Source organism: Choloepus didactylus, chromosome 16 (genome assembly GCF_015220235.1).
Source record: "Choloepus didactylus isolate mChoDid1 chromosome 16, mChoDid1.pri, whole genome shotgun sequence".
NCBI classification, from domain to species: domain Eukaryota; kingdom Metazoa; phylum Chordata; class Mammalia; order Pilosa; family Megalonychidae; genus Choloepus; species Choloepus didactylus.
In genome coordinates this window covers 25078923-25104860 of record NC_051322.1, presented here as the reverse complement: position 1 = coordinate 25104860, position 25938 = coordinate 25078923, and the positions used below count along the sequence as shown (strand labels likewise).

The 25938-nt window shown below is 36.6% G+C and overlaps 1 protein-coding gene across 29 annotated transcripts in view; it reads right to left on the bottom strand.

The window, feature by feature from the left end:
* TCF4 (transcription factor 4) overlaps window positions 1-25938 on the bottom strand; it is a 345156-nt gene that overhangs the window by 42794 nt on the left and 276424 nt on the right. For all 29 annotated transcript variants that reach the window (XM_037806070.1, XM_037806078.1, XM_037806067.1 and 26 more), the window contains 2 exons: window positions 9162-9267; window positions 5661-5794 (listed from right to left, as the gene is read on the bottom strand). In XM_037806070.1, the coding sequence (XP_037661998.1) occupies window positions 5661-5794; window positions 9162-9267 (240 nt within the window). The remainder of the gene's footprint in view (window positions 1-5660; window positions 5795-9161; window positions 9268-25938) is intronic.

The following is a 25938-nucleotide window of genomic DNA, read 5'->3' as shown; positions in this document are numbered from 1 at the left end:
GTAAAATATTCATTGGGTTAGTTTTCTAACACTTCTTTCTGAAGTCTTCATTCTGCAATGAAGACAGCCTTTAGAGCTTCAAAATAGCCAAGAATATGTCTTGCTTATATTTGACAGCTTTCATTTTTCAAATTATAAAGTACATGGATAAACAGCTGGTTGGGGGTTTACATCAAATGTAGAGAAGTAAAATGACAACATAGGACACTGAAGAACAACTGTAATCTCTGAATCTGAAAAATACTCCTTAAAATCATTTGGATTTCAGCAACATAAAGGACCATCTCTGCTAGTATTTTTGTGTGTGTGGCCTAAGAATCTATGGAGAAAGATTAAAAAAAAAAACACACCATGACCCATATGGCTCACTTCACACTTTACCCTGACCTTCTAGGTACTAAATGGTGAACAGTAACCAGTCTCAAATCTTCCCGCTAAATTGTATCACCTTTTGAAGCCCAGCAAGAACAAAATGGTAAATGAAAAATTTTGAACAGCATTAATGACTAAAAATCTCTTCAAAGGGTCAACACGTAATGCCTTAAATCAATGAGAACATTTAAATTAAATTGGAACCAAAATGAATTGAGAATGGGTTATTCCTTCTTTGATGTCCTCTCCATTAGTAACCTACTATATATTTTACTATGAAATAAGAACATCATCTTTTCAGAATCATTTGGTTTAAGGCTTAGCTTTGAGTTCAATTATTCTAGTTGTCCAAATTAAGCTACTTTTCTTGGGGCATGTTACAATGCCTGTAAGGTGGCAAATTATTTGCTACTAAACCATCAGCACGGGAATGATCACAAAAAGGAGCATGGTCATTTAGAAAGACATATCAAAATATTTGTCTTTACAAGATAAAAAGTGGCTTAAAAAGTTGTTCTCATAGGCATTTGAATGTGTCACAAAAACATAAAGGAAAAATATTTAAGTTAAAATATATTTTTCCACATATGTAATATATTGATGGGCTATGGATCTTTATTATGTCATTATGGGAGATGGTGTTAAAATTGTTTTGATTTAAAATTAGTGAATTTGATGCTGATAGTCAGGGATGCTTAAAGTCCAGACATATTCTCACAGGAGTGAAACCCCAGCCTCTTGTTTCCCCGTTCATTTTGTGAGACCCATCTTGAGGCTTGCACCTCTTCCTTGAGGTTTCCTTTATCATTTCCAACTCTCCTACAACCTCTTCTCTTTGAATCTCTAGTGCACTTGCATTCTGCACTGAGTCATTTAACATTTAATTATACACTGCTTTTCACTGTTCTCCCTTTCAAGTGTATTTCCACCTGGATCATAAGCTGTTTAAGGGGAGAGAATACAGTCTATACCGCTGCATCTCTTAAGTTGTGGCTAAGTGGTGAGCACATGGTTATATTACGGACTCAAAGAAAAACTGGTTATTAGCATTTAATAAATAATGGATCCAGATACTTATTTGTGAGACTACAAAATAGACTAGGAAAAAGGGCTACATTTTAGAGCTAGGTCTGCCAATGACACCATGAATGGCTTTGAAAATACCACCTCTGCACAGCCCAAATAGTCCAACTTAATGGACTTCTGTGAAAAAGTGAACACAATGACTTTGAACTTTCCATGTTCCCAAGAGAATGCCTTCTAAACTTTCGAATTTCACAGACCTCTTCCGCTAACCAAAAAGTTCCTTAGGCCATCTGTTTCTACTTGCCACTACTAAAAAGAATACACCATGAAATTTTCTCAAAAGAATGACCGAGTGGACCATTCCATAATACAGCTAATCTGAAACACTGAATGAAGCCACGGAACAACCAAACATTGAAGAGCAGGGATAGAAGTATTTCTGCTCTATGCTAAAGACTATTATGAAAAGGAATATGGAAAAACAAAAAGAAAAGAGAGAAAGAGATGGTTTGACTTCTATAGTCCTATTCCATGCTGACTTTCTGAAGAACAGAGAAACTTCATAAGTCAGTTTGAATGGAGTATGTAAAAATCAAAAGAAGAAAAGAATTACGAAGAAAATATTTAAACAACTATAATAATCACAGGACGATGCATGAAAAAGATAACCACACCAGTGAGAATTTGTGGACCCTTGAACTTTGTGTAAAATGGGCAGCAAGTCTTGATTTGGCAGATGAAGGGTTAACCCTGAGTTCAGAGAATAAAAAGAATTAATACCCATAGAGTTTAATGGGGAAACCAATGCAATCCACATGAATCAGTTATTTTTAGAGTCACAGAAAATTAGATGCTGAAATAAATTAATGAGATTTATAACTAGATTATTTTAGAATGAAAAATGTCTTGAAAACTACTGTCACTCAAAGATGTAATAAATACACCACAGAGAATATTAGTGATATGTGAATACTGCCTCTTTTAGAGGATTAGGGAATCAACTCTAGAGGCCCCCTTAGCCTCTCTTTCTCCAGCTATTTATACTATCTGTCCTGTCCACTACAAATGGAAAGGGGGAGCGTGATAAAGTGTTGTGACTTCATGTCTACTATTTATTTATTGTTACATATGACACCCAATGATAGTATATTTGGAGTCTATTGGCATAGAAAATATTGGAAGTCTTTCATTTATTGATGTTATCAATCCATAAGGAGACAATTTAAAGATTAGAAAACATAACTGTCAGCACATATTCAGAATGAAATCATGCTTTGGGCTGGGGCACTACTGATCTTTTGTGCCAGATAGTTCTTTGCCATGGGAGGCTTTCCCGTGCATTGTAGCATGTTTACCAGCATCCCCGGACTCTGCTTACTAAAGGATGTTAGCCCTGTCCTTCTATCCTGCTGCGACAACCAAAAATGTCCCCAGACATTGACAAATGTCCCTGGGGGAGCAAAATCATCCCTGATTGAGAATCATGGGACTAAGGCTTTATGTTACAGAAAAAATAAAACACAACAGAACTTGCTTTATATTAGAACTCCAGACTTAGGACTATTTCATCCTGTGGTACAAAGACCATGCCTGTACCATGCCAAACAGCGAGGACTCCATCCATTTTTAAAAAGAACTCTGCCAAATCATTCCAAACTTAAATCTTCTCCAACAACCTGTTCAAAGGCTTAGCCACAAACTCCATTCATCGGACTGGCTTTTTATGTGTTGTCTGTAACATAGTAGAGATCAGTACAGTAGGATTCTGTTGCAGAGGTTCAAAGTGTAGAAGGAATTTAAGAATTAAAATTGACAATTGCTACTGAAATATATGGATTTTAAGCTTTATAATTAAACTCTATTATAACATGGTATAAAGTGATAAAGGCAACAATGTTTCTAAAATGCTTTACCTTTAGTTATAATACTAACTTCATCAAATTACAGCCAAAATAATTCAGGGAAAGTCCTTTCTTTTTCCAAAACTCTCCCTTTGTTTGCATGGGACGGGCCAAAAGCTATAGACTAAAAATGTAAGGAACTACCGTAATATTTGAGTGAAAGGACACTGACTCCTGTATATTCAAATTACTCTCCATCAGTTTCAGATTCCTAAAAGTCACTTCAATGAGAGATTTCTGGATGGTAAAATACTGAAATTACCATGATTAGTAGACAAAATAATTCAACAGTCTTCCGTCAGTGAGCAAATTCATTAGGATGCAATGACAAAAACTTTATTCCTTTACCCTTTAAAACAAAATCCCTACTCTCTAGAATTTGCTTACTGATCATATAAAGATGTAGCCAGTATTGTGATGGGCAAATGATGATCCCAAAATGGGGTCTGATCCCAAAATGGGGTCTGATGCAAAATACTGGGTTAGTCCTTCAAAATGATCTTGCTTCCTGGTGGATAACATTGTTTTGGTTCAGCAAAAATTTTCCGAAATGGTTTCCATTTTGAAATCGTACTTTTTGTGCATTTGAGCACATTTTAAAGATACCCACCCCACCCTGCCCATGTAGTGAACTTGATTAGCATAAAATCAAATCATCAAACTCAAAATCATGGAGCATGACAGGAAAAGAAAGGAATAAAAAATAAAAATTAAAGGGTAACTCTAAAAAGGACTAAAATTCAAACATAATAGTATAGTACCAAAATTCTTTTATTTGTAATCAAAGCTTCCCTTGCCCACAGGACAAAAGAGTCCCCAGAGAAGCAAAAAATGATGGTGGAGAAATAAAAACATTAGGTAAAAACAAATTTGTATAATAATAGTTGGTATTTCTCTAAGCTTTCATCCTAATACTTTCAAATGGGAGGTGGGATTGGAAAGTGGTGAGAAGAGAAAACTTAAATGTACCTCAGTGTCTACCTACCAAAATTGTGCTAAAATTTGAGATAGTTTGTGATTTATACATTCAAATCAAGGAGAAAATACAAAAAGGTCAATTCCATCTCCAAACCCTAACCCTAACCCTAACCCTAGCCTCTCAGGAACAGATACGCTAACTGACCTCTGAGCAGTGTCTTCACTGCTAGGACTGACTAAACCTGTGTTTCCAAGGATATCAGAAATCTTAAACTTCTGGAATTTGGGGATTTTTTGGTTGTCAGAGTATGATATATATTATATTTTCTTTATCTGTAGTAGTTGGACAACCAGAAAAGAGGACCACAGAAATCTGGAAATTATTTCTTATATAAGAACAGAGAGAGAAACATAAATCTGGAAATTAGAAGAAAAAGGAGCAAATTGAAAGTTGAGAAGTAGTGATATAAGTATCACTAAGAATTTGCATTTGTAGGATTTGAGGTTCACAAAGTTTTTAGTTATATTACTGCACAAGGGACCCAAGTCTCATCTTTCTGCATCCCAGACCTAACTCACAATCTAGAAATATTCATTCTTCCAATTAATGACAGACAAACTAATCAGTGAATTCCGGGCTGTGGACATTTCTGAGGCTAGAAAAATCAGATGAGTCACTTCCTCAGAGAAAAAGAGATATACTAGGATGAATGAGTGCAGGCGATAGGCAAAGTGGAAACAAAGTAGGTCCTTTACTTATAGTAATGACAGAAAGAAAATGTTCCACAGAACAGAAGTCTTTGACTGAAATGAGGCAAAACAGGATCAGTGGGAGATGGAGGGTGAGTGGCATCAAAGTTAATATACTGAAAATTGGGAATCCGATCTACATAGCAACCCCATGGTTGCTGTTACTGATGGGAGTATGTAGAAAAATGACCTCTTTCCTTTGGGTATGTCACGAATGGTCTAAGCTGTCACCAGCGACCCAAGCTGGTCAAAAAGAAACAGAAATGTCCATCTGTGGGACAGACATCTCATTCCACATCTTCTAGTCTCAAAGTCCACTGGCTATCACTCTGTCCCCTGCAGTATATCCTTCAGAACTCCTGATAGATAATAAGGACAAGGAATAATCATAACTGAAATTCTGCAACTCAAGTACCAAGTATATTTGTGTCAGAGGAAGCTGATGCTGAGATATAGAAAGCACAGAACAAAGCACAATGAACAAAAGAACAATCACAAAAGAATCTGTAAGGGTTTATAAAGGTGATCTGATGCAGTTAAGTCTTGGATCACAGAAACAACAAAACTAAAAATAATGTGGGGTGCTCTATTTTTGCACACATTTATAGAGTCCTCGTGCACATGCACATACAGACACGATGGGATTTAATAAACTGGCTCGGTTAGCTCTATGACCATGTAAATCTGCCTTACCAAGCGTTCGTGCGGATGCAGGCTGCAGTAGCTGCTAGACTGTGGAATATGAGAAGAATTGCCCAGCATCCCTCCGTAGCCAGGCTGATTCATCCCACTGGAGGAGCTCCAAGGGTCACTGCTGTGATGGCCATCTGGAAAAGACAAAGGGAATCGTGACTTCTGTGGCATTCAGCCTTGCCTTCTAGAATAGGGTTTTTTCATATATTTAAAAATGACTGCCTGTTGTGTATTCATCTTTGCATTGTCTGTCTGATTATATTAGAAGTCGTCATTATTTTTTCCCAAGTGTCTCTATATTTTCAAACAAATAGCAACATTTAAATGTTCTTTAAACAGTTAAAATGTTCTTAATAAAAATTCACTGAGAAAAGAACGACAGAGAGCATTTCTACAAAGAATTATGTCACGTCAGCAAGGTAACTGATGCTAAAGGAAACATTTCTTAAAAGTTCTCAACCTATTTTTCTAAGATTATCAACTAAAAAGTTAAATTTTTCCTAAACTTTTGACTTTCAAGTGAAAATAAAATAATTGAGACATTACAGAGTTGGCCAGTTTACAAGTTTTAAAAGCACATAAAGAAGTAATAATAATAATAAAAAAGATCACCTCACACTTAAAAGGCTGGATTTCATTTTTTAACCTATACAGTAGATAGAAATAAAGTTGGAATTATATGAAAGATCTCTGCAAGCCTACTCTTAACCTCTTGTTAATACCATATTTAAAACATTCCTACAGTTTTTTTCAATCCTTGGACCTTCTGGCTAAAAGGTTACCATTTGAGATTGCTATTTGGGTTTGGGTTTCTCAAACTTAGGGAAAAAAACAATCTGTGTTCCTTCTGAAGTCACTCATTTTTTTTCTTCTTTCAGTAGTTTAACAAAAATTATTTAGTGCCTGCTATACACCAAGCCACAGGCTGGATGTTAAGTGTATAGCAGGCATTATTTCCTTGGAAATAAGATTATTTTCATCGTAACATTTTATTTAATAAAGGCCTTTTTAAAATTTTAGGCAATAGGTAAGTTAAATCTGACTGTATTTCACGAAGTTCTTTTTCACCGAGTTTCTAAATCAGGAGGTTAGAATTTAAAAAACTGGAATATTTTCAGAACAGGGAGGCATAATCTGTAGATTTCTTTCTTTAAAAACCAGGCAAGCAAAATCATGTCTGTGACTTTGACAACTTAAGAGTTTTAACTAGAAGATGGAAATTGAAGATAAAAATAAGAGGCCATAGTAGTGAGTTTAAAATATGCTCCAGACAGTCTCTGAATATCTTCACCTTAATTGCATATTGTTTCAAGACCTACATTTTCAGGGCACCATGCATCCCTCTACTGAAAGAAGCCAGTGTGAAAACGAACCATGACCACTGCTTTCATCACTGCTTCTGCAGTCAATATGTAGAACACAGGACTTAAAAAACAGTTATTCATGTTCTTTATATTTAGCCCTTACATTATGGAAGTTTAGATGTCACCTTAAATTTAAATATGAAGTTCAAAACCACTAACATTTTAAATAGATGGCATACATAACAAATATATTGAGAATATATATTATTGAACTAGAGTGCCCTGAAACACGGTGACAATGTGATGCACTATATGGCAGTACATTTAGGATTTGTTAACATAGAATACTCTACTCAAAGCAGATTTATAAAAATACATATTTTACATAAATTATGCTTTTCACAGTAAATTAATATTTATCACATTCCCATGATCTTGGCATAATGTTGTTTTGAAAGAATAGAATTAGACATGTGCAAATTAATTGTGCTCATCATAAATGTCAACTCAAAAAATTTTTTTTTTTCTTTTTGGGGATTCATATGCAGAAAAGCAAACGTGTTCCCCATGTTTTCCCTAGTCTGCTGTGGGCAAGGCTCTACTGTTTTTAATCTACCTGGTCTCCCCGTAGCACACGTAATTCAAGTAAGCCATCTTCCCGTAGGCAGACAGACTAAGTCTATTCTTATGTCAATTTTCTCAATGAAAATCTTTTTCTAGAAATGAATCCTTGAGTTGACAACCTCAGTAAGCTCTGGTTATACAGTTTCTCCCCCTGCTCATAAAAGAGGGGAGCTGGTGCTGTGGTGGCTGCTGTTTAGAACTGAAGGTGATAAGCCTTCTGCCATGGCACAGAATACACCTGAGTGGCATACCTGCTGTGCCTCTTTGAGGGTTATACTCAATACCCAGGCCAGGTCAAAATGCTGAAGGATTGCTGGGAACATGAACTCCATTATGTGTGGAACAAATTCTCCCTGTTCCTGAGGGATCAGTTTGATTCAACTTTATAGATTTTCCATGGAATTTTACATGTGAACTAATGACCCAAAAGAGTTAACACTCAGAAGGGAAAGAAAATAAATTCCTCTGGTCAGAATGATTTTGACTGTGTCCACTGTGATCTACGAAGGACACTAAACTGCTCCTCTGGTACTCGGTGTACACTTCTCTTCCTGTGACACAGCCCTTTCTAGAGTATCACAAAGAAGGAAATCCCACGGCACTTGGCCAAGGCATGCTCAAATAAGCTTTTAAACCCAGGCAAAAAGAGTTAGTGTTTTGCATACAGGGGTTCTTGGTGACTTCCACATTTAAACTTCAGGCTATTAACTTAGTAACAAGGTCATTACTTTTTAAAAAGAAATGCCACAGGCAGGTCATGGATGGAGCCCTTAGCTGTACCATCTGCACAATCCACTTGTGCAAGGAGCTACTGTCATTTCAACCATCTTGGTCTTTCTCAAGCAGCAGAAAGGGCCTGTGCAACCACTGGCAGGACTGTAAGTCTTGGGGCACACATCCATCCCCACTTAGTTAATGAAAGTGAGCAATTAAAAGAAAACATATACCTTATCTACCATGTAGCTGTAGTTTTTTATATGAGTCCCTAAAAAATTGGGTCTTTTATCCCAAACCATTTAGCTTGTTGGGCAAGTGCTTTTGCTGTGTAATAAATTAACACCCAGTCTTGAGAGAGGTCACTTCATCTTAAATAGGACTCTTACTCTTATATACAAATTGATAAGTGAAAATTTTATATAATTTTATATGCATAAGGACAATTTGTTTCCACGTGGCTAAATCCAGGATGATCAAAACACACACTGGGCCGGGACACTCCTAAAAACACATGCACACACACATCCTTCTTAGGGATGGTAAAGAAGCTGAAATGATTAGTCATGGAAGACCATGACCCAAGTAACACCTGTTCTATGTGAAGCAGATCAGTCTAATCTTAACTCATCATTGCTCAAATGGCTTTAATTTAATAAAAAGTCTTAAAGTTTTAATTAGCTAATTTATTTTTAATGAATTCAACTTCTAAGAAGTCTGCCCTCCAACATTCTACACTTGCCTAGTATTCCATCTTGGGTATCGACCACTTCAGCAGTATTTTGCCTCATATATCACATTATAAGACCCAGGAAAACTCTGTCCAGTGGCCTTCCCCTTAGAAGAAGCAGCTTCTTACCTTGCATGAAGAAGGAGCTAGGGAAAGTGCTGGCTGCTGGTTTTGAGGAAGGATAACCTGGCGAGTCCCTATTGTAGTCGGCAGTGCTTGCTGATGGGGCATACACCTGAGGAAGAAGAACTAATTTAGTTTTTTCTTTCTGCATTGACCAAAGTATCTGACGGACCATTACCTTATAAGAGGCAGGGAGAAAAACGCTAAATTTCTACCATGTCCAGTCTAAATCTGATCAAACCCTAGAAACAATGCTCTTTTTAGAATACAAAACAACAAGAACAACAAAAACCACTCAGTATATTTGCAAGAATGGAAAATAAGCAGATATGCCATTTACCAGTCACAGACAAGAACACTGCAAACCACGTCCAGTTGCCAATATACTACATAATACCCAGGATGGTCCTGGAAGTATAAGCATACTTAAAAAAAAAAAAACCAAAACGGATGGCCCAGGAGCACTTGAAACGAAAAAATGGAAAAATATGCATCAAGCCTCTCCCTTTTACTCCACCTTTCAATTTAAAAATTAACTTTTACAGAGAGAGAGGAGAAAGAAGAGCAGGAAAGAAAAAATGAACTATCCAGGCCACATAAAATGATAAATATACCTTGGATTATTAAATTCCCACAGTTTCAGTTTTGCAGAGAAACATGAAAAAGGCCATTAAAAGGCTGGATCTATGTGAGACCATCAAATTCAGTGTGTGCTCAGAAAGGGGGGAAGCCCTCCTTTTTAGTACTAATTATATCTGTGTGTGCAATAAACTTAAAAAGTGTACCAAAACCCCAATTTACTTATATTCATTTACTAACAGTCATGAGACTTGGGAGACCAGTTCTTCATAAAAATATCCTGTGTATTTTCTTGTTTATGTTTCATTTAAACAGGACAGCACATTAGAAAAGCATAAATTCATAAGGTCTAGTTTAACTTTAATTGGTTCCCCCGTTGCTTTTTCTGCTAAATATAATTTTTTTTATCCCCATTTTCGTTTGCTCCAAAAGTTCCTCTCTCCAGATGGTCGGAAAGACTGAAACACTGTCATCCTCTTGATGAAAATGGATACCTTCCTGCCTCCATTTTGAAGCAGGCAGCAGCTCACAAAATTGGCAGTGAGCCTACAATGATATTTACAGGTCACAGCAAAAAGAAAGAGAAATTCACCAATAAAAAGGCAACTGCAGGGTTACCAAAAAATAACTCCCATTTTTTTTTTATAGCACACATCGAATAAACACCCTAAGAAAAATTATATAATTGCTCTCAGAAAACCATGAATCACAAACTAAGCATTAATACAAGGTTTAGGATTTCACAAAGGATAAGTCCACAGAGACAGATGTGGGAAAATATGCATACACATACGCACAGACATACATCAAATAAATGCTACATATGCCCCGCATTGCCCTTGAAAATTGAAAGGTCCTGGAGATTAAACAAAACAAAAACACACCAGAAAAACCTGCTTGCTCTTTAGAAAACAAGGATTTTCCTAAGTCACGGAGGGATATAAGCCCTATATTTCATGGGATTTTATTTTTTAATTTTCTTCACATTTTAAATGTATAAACAGCGATTTGCTTCTGAGCTTACTATTTCCACAGGGCTTACAATAAAGGGGAAAAAAATGTTTTGCAAGTATCTTTTTAAGGAACAAAGAATAAAACTTAAGCCAGAAATCCAAAAACAAATCAATACCCTAAGTTCTGTTAAGCAAAACCCAGTACTTTCTTGAGAACTATACAACTAACAAACAGTTCGGGAAATATTACCAACTGTATTTAGAGAAGGACTTGGGACTAAGCTAAAAAGATGAAGGAAACCATCACCTTCTGGGAAAAGGAGAAACTGAAAATTAAATCATCTCATTCTAATGAGAGAATGATCATGATAGCACTATAATATATCAACATGCTATTAGCCTGGCAGCTACTTGGTCCGTCAATATTAATACAAGCTAAATGTATTATACATTATTCCCAAATTTCAGAAATACATTTACTATAAAACTCAAAATAAATGCTGACCCATATTATTAAATCACCATATTGTTAAAACAATTCAATTCTTTTAAGATAATAGTTTGGATTTAATTACATATTCTAAAACATTATATTTAAACATGTATATTACTATGTCAGCACCACTGAATGATACCTAACAAAACTTATCTTTTTTTTTGGCTTTGGAGGAAATATTTGATATTTCTTTGGGGAGATAAAAACCTTTGATTGATATTGACCATCTAAAAGGAAACTATGAATTATGATCAAGCTCATAGATCTAAGATCACTTGCCCCAAATTCATCAGTACTGCTTGCAGGAAAAAGAATATCTATGGGGTTAAAACGTTTTTATGGTGTTACACTAAGCAATTTCCATTTTTCTGGTGGTATAACACCAAATGAAGACTCTTTAAATAAGATGAAAGTCTTTGCTACGTGAAATGGACTATTTACAGATTTTTTAAAGGCAATTTCTGCATAGTTTATAAATGTCCTCTTTATCTTAATTTACAAATCAGGTACAATGTTACACCCCTTTCATCTATCTTGTTGATTTTCCCCACTTCAAAGTTATTTTTTAAGTTAAGCTCTCTATTTGTTTATGTAAGTAAATATTACATACAATTATACTTTTTTAAATTAGAAGGAATCAAAGCATCGATGTAGTTTAAATCCCAAATTTTAAATATGAGAATAGTTAATAATGAAATAGTGAAAGCAACTTGCTTTTTTATACAGCGTTCTCTATTTTTCACATTTGCAAGTTACTTTCTTTTCAAATGGTGGTCAAGGCATAAGATGGTATTCATGAAAACAAACTGATCCTGATGTTTGTACTTCAGTTTATCTTTATTGTTTTCAACTTTAATGACCTGGATGACCAGAGACTTGTTTTGTTATTTTTACTTCAGTCAACTCTTCTCCAATTTCCAATCAAAAGAGTTCAAAATATGAGTATTTAATAGATGATATTAAATTCAATAAGAAAAGCTCCCATTCATTTAAAAATTATTATTATTCTATGTACACAGACTACTGACACATTTGTTAAATAAAATAGCTTCTGTGTAATAAATATAACAGTAACAAACACCTCAGATTTCATCAAATAGTTGGAATTGTTTTAATGAATAACATCAGAAAATCAGTCCTGTCAAAAATGAAATAAAAATCTCAAACTATGGTATAACACAGTGAAGGGAGCCTAATGATGAAATATGAGGAAAGTCTAATGGGAAATAAAAATCCGAAGTTAAGTTTTTCTCCAATAAGATGACAGGTGGCATTCTGATTCTTCCCACAAGAATGATTAAAGAAATGTGACATTTTTGTTGCCAAATCTGTGGCCGAAGCTTACAGGCCACAGCTCTTTTACTGAATTATTTGTTGAATAAAAGCTTCATGGAAAACTAATAAAGTATATTGACTATGTGAAGTAAGCATCACTATCTTTTCCTCTCACAATCCTGAAACTAATAGTTTTTATACAAAGAAATTTTCAGTTTTACAAAGTTCTTTAGATAATGCTGAACCCTGAGCTGATGAAAAGTGAAAAACGTTTTCATTCTGCATATTTAATTTTCTTGGCAATTAGAGGAGTGTAACTATGGTGCATTAATTCTTCTGTCCAATGTTCCTGACTCTCATTTTACATTCATCAGAGAAACAAGAATATGCTAAGTTCTTCTAAGTTGAGTGACTGTTAGAATAAGAAATACACAAAGCAAGCATGCAAACCAGCAAACAAAATGAAAAGAGCATGCCCCTACCCTTTCCTCTTGAAGCTATTATTTTTATTGGCATCAGTTTCACTTTTGGAGATTAAAAAAAAAAAAAAAAAAAAGTTTGTTTAGTGCCTCTTGTGGAACAGCCTTTGTGTTGGGAGCTTCATATACATCATTTCTAATCTTTACCATTAACCCTATAAGGTGAATATTATTAGTAGTATCGTTCCCATTTGTGCATGGCTGAAGCCTGTAGAGTGGTCAAATGGATTGGCCTGGATTGGCCAGGGTCTGCCTGTCAGTCCACCATTTATTAGCTAAGCAACCTTGGACCTGTTACTTTATCCTCTCATGTCTTCAGATGCCTCCCTGTAAAATGGGAATTACAATGCCTGTTATGCAAAGTTCTTGTGAGAATTAAATGGTATAATGTGCATAAAGCAATTAGAATGATATTTGGCATATATTAAGCATGCAAAAAATGGTAGGTGTTAGTGTTAACGTTGTGTTGCTATTGTCTTTTACTATCTAAACAAATGTGACTCAGGAAGGTTAAGCCACCTTTCCGCATTAAAAATTTATCAAGGGGCAAAACAAGGATTTGAACTGGTCTTCAAGGTCTATGTTATTTCCACTAAAAAAAAAATCCTTTGCCTTAAAAAGGAAAAGAAAGAAGAAAAGATATTTTTAAATATCAACATGAGGCTATACTTTGGTCATAGTTTATAGAAATATTCTTGTGGGGTCTGATAATTACCTTTTACGAAAACAAAATGCGGTAAGGCAGGTATATGGTGAAACCAAGTTTATGTTAGTGAACCTGCTTCCTGAAGTCGGAACTTAACTCTGTGGGACTGTAAGAGAAGTGGTCTTCAGATCACGTATCACGGGGAGTGTAACCGAGTGCCACTGGACGGCAGCCACTGGGGTGTTCCCTTAACATTACTATCCCTTCATGATGCTGCAGGTCCCATCTGCACATACAATTTCCAGGAGAATCTGTTCAGAATAACTAAAATATTAGAATTAAGGCTTTCAGACCCTCACAGAGAGCTACTGTATGCTCTATGATAAGCAGCAAATAGCAAAGCAGAATCATGCCACAGATGCCCAAGTGCTGGCCAAACTCACCCAGTAGCTATGACCTTGGGGGACTTCACGATATTCTAAGCTGTGACATCAAATGCTCAAATGCTAAGGTTTTATTTATTGTGTGCCGCTGATGTTCACAGGCCTGGTCATATGCTTTGATGCTTCCCAGCATCTGACGGGGGAAAGAGACTGCAGGTGATCAGCTCATTGCTCAGGCACCTGGGCTGTACCCAGGGAAGGCCCCTTTAGGCTGTTACAATAGGTGTTGAATGGCTCTGGGGCAGCTTTGGCTCCACATTCAAAAGAACTGAAATGGAGACCATAATTGTTCTGTGAACAAGTTAAAGGTAACTTGCCAGGTGATCTAGAAAGGGGGTGGGGGGCAGGTGGGTGGAGAGGCAGAGATATGTAGAAGAGACAGTCTCCAGAAAGTACATGAACAGATTTGGCAGGTAGGAAAAATAATCCAACTCTGGAGTCAGACCAACTGGGTTCAAATTCCAGCTCGCACAATTAGTTGTGAGGAAACAGCAAACCAATTGATCTCTCAAAGACTTAGTTTACTCATTTGTGAAGTGGAGCTATTGCCTTTTTCAGGGCTGTTGTGAGGATTAGAGATAAACTATGTCAAATATTAATTCCTAATCTGTTGAAGATACTCAATAAATGATATTATTATTTATATCTTGTAAGAGCTACTCATTGCTTACAATTATTTTTAATAAGGTGTATAAGGTGTCTAAAATAGTGCTTGCCAATATGCTAACCATAGTAATATGTGGCTATTTTGAATCTAAATTAATTAAAATGAAATAAAATTCAATATTCAGTCCCTTGGTTGCACTAGCCACATCTGAAGTGCTCAAGAGCCACCCATGACTATAGGCTACCACATTGGACAGCACCCACATAGAACCTTCCCACCATCGCAGGAAATTCTACTGGACAGCGTTAGTCTAGAGTCATTCCTGTTGGCGACGAGTCCTACTGGGCCACATGGGCCCTGCCCTCTGCTAGGGCAGCCAGCACAATCGTGTGAGCTCATTCATACTCTTATCTTTCCCTTAGGTTGGGAAAGCAGGAACTCTTCTCTTGGACTAATGGGAAAGGCCAATTCTAGGAATCCACAGTACCTGTCATACAGCTGGTAATCAATAAATGCTGACTTTATTAGCTTGCAGGGCATTTAGGTTTTACTTTTATTTATCATTTTTATAGTCCCTTATACTATTACGTATTTCTTAGAGTCCTTTTTTTATATCCATCTTCCAAAATGCTTGCATGAGATACCAAGTGGTACGCCAGAGAAGAGTATCTGTGGCCCCAGGTTTCTGAATACATGGGAAGTAAAAGTAAGAAACTCTTAAATTGCAGTTTTGTTCTTTGCCTCTAGGGTCTCTGACAAAGAAATTAGAGTTAGACGTGGTGTGATCACTTTTTTTTATACAATAAAAGTTGAAACTTTAACTTTTTCTGATCATGTGTTTTCACATTATTGAAAACTTTCCTCTGGTGTACTAGCTCTTCCTTCTTCATATTCCTTTTTTTGCTTTAATTTTTAAAAATCTTCTTCACAGACACTCCTTTCTCTTTTCATGTTACACCTCCACCTTCTGTCCTAGGTCCTGCCTCTTGGCATCATATTGTTAAAGCTCAAATGGATTCAACCTTGTTTTACAAATGAGCAAAAGGAAGAGGTTAAAGGGCTTACCCAGAGACCTGGACAGAGTCCAGAGCTCCAGACATCCCACCCAGTCCTCTTGGTACCCTCCTTGCTAAGGTCCTTTCTAACTTTCTAACTTACAGATACTGATGGACAGTAAGATGGCATGAAAGGTTAATAAACAGATTCAGGTAACACAGTTGAGTATCTTAGTGAGCTATTTAAAGGCATTTAATAATGCTCAACAGCATATAACAATGAGAACAGTCCAAGAGTGCAAAAAGTCAAAACTGAAAGAAAAAAAAAAACACTACAAGAATAAGGATCATTCACCTTATATAGTCTCAGTGTCTTCTGTCAAGTAAAGGAATATTTACTAATGGAAGAAGAATACTCCCACCTTCCCAAGTGATGGCTGAAAGGCCCATTTGCAGTATAACCACATAATAGGAAACGTGTTTAGCGATAATACAGACCTAACTTTCTGCAGTATACTGACAAATAGATGGCTATTTAAGGGTTACATATAAATGGAAAATTCCAAAGGTGTGGTTGTTGGAATTGTGAAGCTTTCATTTCCATCTAAAACATCTGAAATTTTTTAAGGAATTAACTGAATAGTTTTAAGAGCCGCACAACAACTCATAATATGAAGAGTTTTACTCCCCAAACTACTTTTATCAGCAGTTGTAAAAAAGTTATAGTTCACAATTATCTAAAACTTGTACAAAATGTACCATTCATGTACATGGCATTCATATTTTATTTCCCCTAACCAATGACCATTCTTCAACTCTATTGCATCATAAAAATATATGAAAAACAATATGCATATGATCCACCAAAAGAAATTCCCTAGATACGTAATATATTTAGAACATCAATCCTTATGAACATATGGTCATAAACTTATTGCAAATATCACATATAATTTTTCTTACTCTTCTAGATATTAGCTGAGTCTTGATCAATGATTCATGAGTAAATTAAATCTGAAGCTAAATCCTGTAAGTGAATTTCAGCCAAGAGTTTTATACTTTTCACCCATCAAATTTCCTTTTCTGTGTTAACAAGTAGCAAAATTGGACAAATTTTAATTCCTTCCCATGTTTATGTCTGTACCGATCTTTCAAAAGATCCTCAAAGGCGGCAACAGGAAGGAGAAGCAGGGAACTGAGTGATCTGCTCTACAGTGGGATCAGAGACACATGAGCAGGCAGGGATGGACCGAAGCCACCCCCCACCCCGTGCACTTTCCTACTGGTGCACCCAGCCTGCAGCAACCTCAGGGATGGCACAGAAAAAAAAGTGAGCTGAACTGAAACTTAAGTGTACACCACTTGTGTGCAAAGCACACCAGGAGCTACAATAAACCTGATGTTCTTTATGACCAGCAGCTCTACCTTGTTCTTTCTTCTCTTCAAATAAAAAGGCCAGGATATTGTTACGTTTTTTTATATAGCTAGATGCAGTCTGTTTTTCAAATCTCTAAATCAAATTTCAAACTCAGTAAAAATGAGCCCATATATCACTTGACATTTATAGAAATTTGAGAGGAAAAAAGAAAACCCTGCTTCAATTTAAAAAACAACAGCATTAAGACAAGGACCACTAAAAATTCTAGAACAAAATTTTAACTCGTTATCTACATAATGTTCTGTTATTTTGGAAGCATTAACTGCCAGCATAGGTAGGACTGGGTGAACTCCACAGTGGTCTCATGTATGAAGAGCATTTGAGATTTTTAAGCTGTTTTCATACACTATCCTACTGCATTCTTACAACCCTCCAAATGAGGTATGAAGGGAGCTGCCAATGAAAAACAATGATAAAAAGTTTAAAACTTTCTAAATGTTACAGTTTCCTAGCTTAACTCACTAGCACTGGAAAAAGACCTGGTCCTAAGGTTTGCCAGCCCCAAGCTCTTACCACAGCTGGCATGACAAAATGATGACAGTGATAACAGATAACACTTTACTTACGATATGCCAGACACTGTTTCAACAAAATTGTACATAGACTCATTTTGTCTTTACACAAATTCCATTGTTTTATCATCCCTATTTTACAGATAAGGAATCTGAGGCACAGAAAGGTGAAGTAACTCGCCCAAAGTCACAAAGCTAGCTAAGTAGCAAAATACAGATTCAAAATCCTACAGTCTTCTTCCAGAATTTGAGCTCTTAATAATTATGCTACAGCATTATCTGTTGATAGCTAAGAATTCTCTCCAGGGTGCTCATGGACTCCTACCAAAACCCAGCTTTCTAAAGTCCTGGGTCCCATCTGCTGCTGGGCCATTTAGCACACAAGGGCCTGAGAATGCTGTTTTGCCCAATGAGAAGAATACAAGATGATCTCTGTCAGAGAAGCACAAAAGAGGTTCCCGTGTGCTTCTACAGGAAGGAGGCCCATTCATCTGTCTTCCAGACATGAAGCTGAGGTACCATTTAATGGTACTAGAGGCAGACAGAGGTTAACTAATCAGATGAGAGTTACACCGGTGTTTAGACTCAGGACTAAATACCAGCACACAAAGCTGGTAAACGCTACCTTATTATTTAAAGCATTAAAAAGTGTGAACATAGTCTCGTCTATGTGTACGAACTAGCCTTTGGCTCCAAATAGTTCTTTTAATTTTGACACCTGCATTTCCCTTGGTCTTGGCACTGAGCAGACACTCTATGTCTGCTATCACTCTCCACGTGGCGCCTCACAGGAATGCCCACTGCCAATGTCCTAGGTGCCCAGGCCTTAACTGAGGGTGCCTTAAATAGATTAAGTTACACCTGGCTAAAGAGTTCTTGAAACACTTAATTGCATAAAATTTGGTCCAGGTGAAACCAGACTGCTTCCTGGTTACATTCCTCAGGTTATTTACTCACATGGGACTCGGCTTCCTCACCAAGCTCATGATCCGCACAGATAAAAGACCAGGGATGCTAAGTGCATCACAGCTCTTTAGTACGTTCTAAACACTTTAGTTGTTTTCAAACTTTTATTTAATGACTGCTGAGCAGAAATTAAAGATAATATTAAGAAGAACCTGCCTTATTATTTCTGTTTATTATTCGATGTAACTAAATTGTATCTCTATGTAAACCTACTATACTGAATTCATGATTGTCAATTATTTCTAATGGACCATCTCCCATCTTAATACTTTTCCTCCTTTGGTGACCCCATTGTTTGCCTTTTTTTTAATATGATAACTGCTGTTTCATTAGGAGGTGTTGGAACATCAAAAAACTGTTGGTTATATATGCCAATAAATAGCTTTGTGACTGCTGTTTCATCAGTCAAATGAGGGCAGCAGGTCTTCTGGATGAAAATAAATTCTAGGATTCTACAATAAAGAGACAAATTAATTTTAAGTTTACACCAATGTTGATTATTGTTTTTCTTCTATATCTTACTGAATGCTAAGAAGGCCTGTTGAGGAGAGTCAATCATGGAAAAAATATGGTCCAAAAAAAAACCTATCATGAAGAAATGTGCAAGTGTGCTTTTGGGTGTGTGTGTGTGTGTGTAGTACCTGGCACAGAATAGGCTCCAATAGTTACTAAGTGTGTACATGAATGAAGGAAAAACACACCACACACAAGATACACATTAAACTAAGAATAACATCATAAGATAAAGATAAATACTCATCAGTTCAGCCAAAATGGTTTTATTACATTTCACTTCTTGATGAAGTGTTTAGGGCTAAGCTTTCTTTAGATGGTGGATAATGGTCCCTATTTATGAACCCCAGTTCAAAGCTGATGCCTTAAAGCCTAAAGCTGACATACTTCCTTGGATGTTAAAAAAGGGGATCTAAGCTCAATAAGCCTGGGTACCACTGAGCTAAACAAATTAATTTCATCACTGCAGATCTTCACCAATGCATATTATTATGAGGAGTAAAACCCTGCGTCCCTCAGAAAAATTCCACAGCTACAAATCCTCTTTTCAACACATCTCTGATCATCTCCCATCTTCAGGAAATGCTCTCATAGTCTGTTAACAGTTATTACACCTTGATATGGTGAGTGCTCAGATCTTATCCCAATAGTTAATTTTTAGAAAGAATGAGTAAAACGGAAAAGGAATAAGGGTACTGAGAGGCCTTTTCCAGAAGGAAACATAAAAGAAAAATGCTGATTACTTTATAGTTTCACCTTGCACAACCCTAAATGTACTATTCCTATCCCTCCAATCCGGGTGTGTTCAGCTCTGGGTTTGTACATAACAGGCACTGATGCCCAGAGAGCAATCATTCCCAAGCACACACTCCTTCCCAAGAAGCAGGAGGGCTTAGGAAGAAAGCTGTGTCAGACAAAAGCAAAAAGACACACTTTCAAGAAGAGCAGCGATCTTTCAAGAAGAGCAGCGATCCAGAGCAAGAATGAAAAGGCAGGGAGGACACATTTCTAATATTGAAAAGACAAACAGAATAATCAGAGAAAACTATTCACGAAAGGGGATATGTACTTCCAAAAATATCTTCTTTGAACTTGAATTTAATTGTATAAAAGGAAATTTGGTAAAAAATTCTAGGATTAATAATTACAAAAAGGTCACATTTTCATAGTATTTTAAATTACGAAGACTTTTTGCTTTATTTTATACTCACTTTGGGATAGACTGTCTAACTTAGAGGTCAGCCATCCCACCCATTTTATAAATAAGGAAACAGAAGGTGGAAAATTATAAATATTTTCCTTTCCCAGGAGTTAAATGACTGGGGATGGGGGCAGGAGAGGGGCTCTAACCTGGGACAGTTTACTCCAAATCCCAGGTGAGAGTTGATAGCACTTGATCAGCATATCCTTCCCAACCATGTGGAGTCTAAGAAGCTAGAGGCCAAACATTCATATTAGTAAATGATAACTACCAATGCTAAGCAGTGTTACACATGAACTCTGTGCTGTGCTTTGAAGCATCAAATTTAACTCTGGGTGCTTCACCTCGATGCCTCCTTCTTCTGCTTACCAAGAGAACTGTTATGAACAGTGAATTTACAACCTGGAAAGTTTTGAACAGGAATCGCTGCCCTGGTACACTGTAAAATTGTTACCCCATCCTCTCTTTCACAGAGCTGAAAACAGTACCAATTATCTTTTTTTCTGTCAAAACATATGGCCCTAACTACTTTCAACTGAAAACAAAAGCATGAAATAATTACCAAATGTATGACTCTTGTGGCACAGATTGAAATGAAAAAATAAGTATGCAAATTGCCAACGTCTATGTCCAATCACCTGCCTGTCTACCCATTCAAATACCCTCTCCACCCCGCCTCCTCCTCCATGCCCAGTGCAAAGTTTTAGATAAACTCAGCCAGCAGTATTTCACTGATTTAACTCATGGCAGAGCTTCTAGAAAGCACAAGGCTAGGTGCTTTGGTGCATACAAAAAAACTTAGAAGGCCAGAATTTCCATTAGGAGGTGGATGAGGGATTTAAAACTTACACCAAGCAACAACTAGAAAATGCATGAAAGTGAGTAGTACAAACTGTGTACGCAAAAGAAATGCAAAGGGGATTATCTCAGTAGGAGATGGTTATTCATTGAAAACTTCTAAAAGTGGTTCCTTTAATAAAAAAGAGTATTAAAATATTCCTGAAGTGGAGTTGGGCAATAGAAGAACAAGTAATCAACAATAAATAGCTCATAGCTTCAGGAATATTTAAAATATAACTAAGTTGACGTTCTCTAATAATTAAATTTCAGATTTTTTTCAAGTGATCTAATTTTTCTTAATTTTAAAGACATATGCTTTAAAGATCTGCTACTTGGCTACCTCAAGTATTTTTCTGGAACAAAGAAGTTACAAATAAAAATAACAGTAATTTCTTTAATGATAAAAATTACGGCAAGAATGCTGCTGTGATTTCAAGAAATAAAATCTCTGATTTAAAAAAAGCTGCTTTTTTTTCAATAATTTTTAATTTTTAACATAGAAAATAAAAAATCCAGGTGACTGCTTAATATCAGGATAATGAAAACAACTTAAAATTCTTCAATGAAAGAGGAACACAGCAGTTTTATGTAAGAAAAGGCTCAGAATTGATTTTTGTCTTTTTACTTCTTTCTTTATAAATTAGTATCTAATGAAAAATACACAGAAAAGTTAAAAAGCAGGGCATGTTTGTTTCATTTTTTTTCTTCGTCCAGCTAAAGAAAACTTCGTTAAAATAGATAGTTCTTTGCTTACATAAGTAGGAAATATTAGGTACTTAGACAGACAGACAGAGAGAGATGGATGGATGTATATGTATGTCTAGTGTACATGCGTAGAGGCAAATTTGTGTACATGATGAAATTACAGGTTTATACAACACAGTAGCAGGGGAATGGGGATTTAACCACTTATGGGGTTTCCTTTTAGGGTGATGAAAATGTTTTGGAATTAGAGGTGGAGGTTGTGCAATATTGTGAATATAGTACATGCTACTGAACTTTCACTTTAAAATGGCTAGTTTTATGTTATGTGAACTTCACCTCAATGAAACAAAAGCAAACAAAGCATAGTAGCAGGCCCATGACTTATGTGCTATCTATACTTCACAAAAAAATATCAGTGTGGAGCCATCTATAAGGAGGTGTTATTCTAATAGTAGGGAGGACCTATGACAGGTCATGCATCTTGAGCAGTAACTGTTGTCATCAGTTGCTATATGGAAAACTTAGGTAAATAATGTAGCCAAGGGAGAGGAGGCTGAGCTTCCATGGAAATAGTAACTGCTCTCTTACTGAGGTCAACTCATGGATGTCTTTCTTTATTAGGAAACCCAGTATATGTTCTTTATTCTACAAAGAGAATGAATTCATAGTTCTCTCTCACTGCCAAAATGTCTTAAGTGTGTCAACCAGCTATAGATAATGGTCCCTAATATTCTGTAAAGGGCAGGAAATCTTTCTAGGTTTGGTTCTATCAGTAATAACTAACCACAGGTAGAACATTTAATCTTTCTCTCAATCTTATGTTGTTCACTTGGAAAATACAGATCACAACATCTGCTACCTATTACAAAGAGACATGGTACAAATAAAACAAGATAATGCGGTGAGAAAACACCTTGAAAAAGTATGGTCCTCAAGGGATCTAATTTGTATAACATGTCCAGCATCCTGTTAATGCTAAAAAATATTTTTTATGGTTCTCTTAAGTGGATAACTTCTTGATATGTGGACAGCCTAGTCAGTCCTATTCTTTAAAAAGCAAAATAGGAATGTGTACTAGTGGTATAACAGAGAGTGATATGGACCAAGAAACTACCAGAACAGAATGAGTTCAATGCATTTTAATTGCCTGTATTCATCTTATACATTTCCCCAGCACTTCACTTTATAAAACTGTGTCTTTTATAAATGACACAGGTCTCTTCTCCCTTATCATACTATGTGCTCCTTATGGGCAGAGGTTGTAATTTAGAGGACATTCAATGCAATAGCTTACTCACAGTAGGTGCCCGATAAATATTTATTAAACAAGGGAACTTTACAAGTAAAAGAGGATGAATTCTTTCCTTCACTTATAAACTTTGGTGTTGAAGTGCCTTGCAGAAGTTTACTCCATGTATCTTTCCTCAGAAACACTATCCTCTAAATGATGAATGGCTTCCTTAGGGTTCTGCACATGGAAGTGGCCCTCTGGTCCCAGGAAGATGTCATATGGAGCTAACATAGAAATATAGCACGTTGCAACCAGCATCACACAAGGAGCTCATCCACGTACACATTAAGAATATCTCTGACTTGCCATATTTGAGATATCTGTACCTTGGTTTCTGTGTCCAGATTTTAAAAATAAATATTGCATGAAGTTAACAACAGTCAGTCTATGATTTTAATTTTCCAAAGAGATTCAGAAACTTAAACAGAAATAAAACGCAAGTTAAGACCATGCTACATTTGCCATCACCTTTAATGGTGTTTCCTACAATTACCATCTGAAAATCAAATGGGAGTAACCAATAAGGTGGCAAAATACAGGCTCCAAGCTCAAGTTGTACTCACCACTTACAAAACTCCCTTTTCATATGCTCATCTAACTCTTCCTCTTCTTTCAAGTCCTATTTCTTCTGAACTGATTAGTCTGCAAATGCTCACTATGCCCTTTGCATGGGTCCCACCCTGTGTTGCTGTTCTGTTTTCTATTTAGGTCTTTTTCCCCAAATATGTTATAATCTCCTGTGTGTATGGATCTCATTCTTTCTATGTATACCCTCCATGTCTGGTGAATAAGATATTAATACTTATTTCTTGGTGATGGTGATAACGATGATGATGAAGAAGCATCATGTGATGACCTTTCTCCACAACTTTACCTTCCTTCCATGCCCACCACTCCAAAACAAACAAACAAACAAAAATCTCCTCAAGAGCTTGTTGCTACCGGTAAACATCACTTTTATCTCTCAGCAACATCTGACACTACCGGCTATTCCCTCCTTCTGGTCAGATCTGCTTTCCTGGGCTTCTGTGCCAGTTTTTATAGTGTTCCTCCTGCCCCCCTGGACTTGTAAACCTGATTACCTACTGGGCATACCCATCTGAACGGCTCCTCCTTACATGTAGGATAAACTCCTTAACAGAGCACACTAACATAAACAGTGTCATGATCTGGCCAGTGTTTATCTTTCCAAAAATACCTCTTACGATTACACTTTTGCACTGTGAGCTCCAGCCATTCTGAACTACTTTCGGTTCCTCGCATACAGCATGCTCTCTCCTGCTTCCAGATATTACTCTTGCATTCTGTCTGCTTCAATCCCATTCATCCTTGACCTTCAGCTCCCCTGGAACAAATGTGGGACAGGTGCCCCTCCTACGTCTACCTTTAGCAGCACATACTCGTCCATCCATGCATTTGTCAAATAGCATTGTAGTCATCTGTTTTCTTTTCTGTCTCAGGTCTGTCTTGTTCAGTTATATTCTAGCACCTGACCCACAGTAGGCATTCAATAAATATTAGCTGAAAGAAGTAACTATCTTGGGTCAAGCTTCTTACCACCATTTGAGTGAAGGTGTTAGGAAAAGTACATTAAAATGTTTTTTTTTAAACAACCAAAATAACTCCTTAAATAAGAAACACAAAATCCACTGTCTCTCTAAAACTTAAAAATGATAATCTCAAGAGACAGGGCTAGTCCAAAGAGCAAATACAGGATTCTGTCCAAGGGCACATCAATGACTTACATTCAGGGGGAACAGCGTAAAGCTCCAACTGTTTTTGTTTCCTGAAGTCTTCTGTGTCCTGCTCCTCTACTTAAAGCCAGATGCAGAGGAACAAGATATCAAAGGAGAGAGGATACAAGGGCTCTGAGAACTCTGCAATCGTCACAGGATTTAGAAGCCCAGTGTTAGCTCTTTTGCGTGTAATGTGGGAAAGAGAAGGCAAACTTCCATTGCCTGTGTGTCCACAGAGTTTGGTAGTGAACCAAGATCTGAGCCTGGTAGCGCAGGACCTGGCTTCCCCTGCACTGCCAAGGGAGGGTACTATTCATTTATATTAGTTTTTACCTGAGGTGGCTTTTGGCATTGATTTAACACATAGTACTGACTTTGGGGCCAGTTTCTCACTAATGATGCTTTTCTTCTGTTTTATGCCAGTCACCCCAAAGAGGGCTATATCAACATGACTGTTCCTAAGGTGAAATGTTCTGTGGTATTTACTAAAATTGTCTGATGTGAACCAACTGGGTGAGAAAATGCTAAAATTTGCATTTCCTTGAAATGTGATGCTATTTTCGAGCTTCCAGTTGAAAAAATTCAAACTGCAAGTAATTAAGTGTGGGGGAGCACAACAAAGGTGGCTCATATTTAGGCACATGGTAAATTGATTTGCCATTGAACTGGTAGGCTAATATTAGGAATGGGTAAGCCAAGCCATGCTTTGTGTTTGTTCAATGTCTCATACTATTTTTCAAATGTCACGGGCTCAGCAAAACCCAAAACACATTTTCTCAGCACTTCTCTCAATTTTTCAACCCATATGTATTTCTAAAGAAGTTTAATTCATATGTTTCTGATTTATTTACATGTAAGTCATCAGAATGTTGTTTTGTAGGAACTATTTGACGTTCAGGAAGCCTGCTGAGTCTTTCCTTTGAGGTTTTTTCCCCCTTAGAATCAGGAAGCCATGATTTGCAAATAGTAAAAAAAGAAAGAAGGTCATCAGAATCCCTAATTTTTTTTTCCTGAGAGGTTCAAATTTTGTTCAAAAGTTATATCCTGTAAAGTCTGAGTGCAATTCTAAAGTTGGCAGACTTTGTATTTTCCTGCTCCTAATTGACAC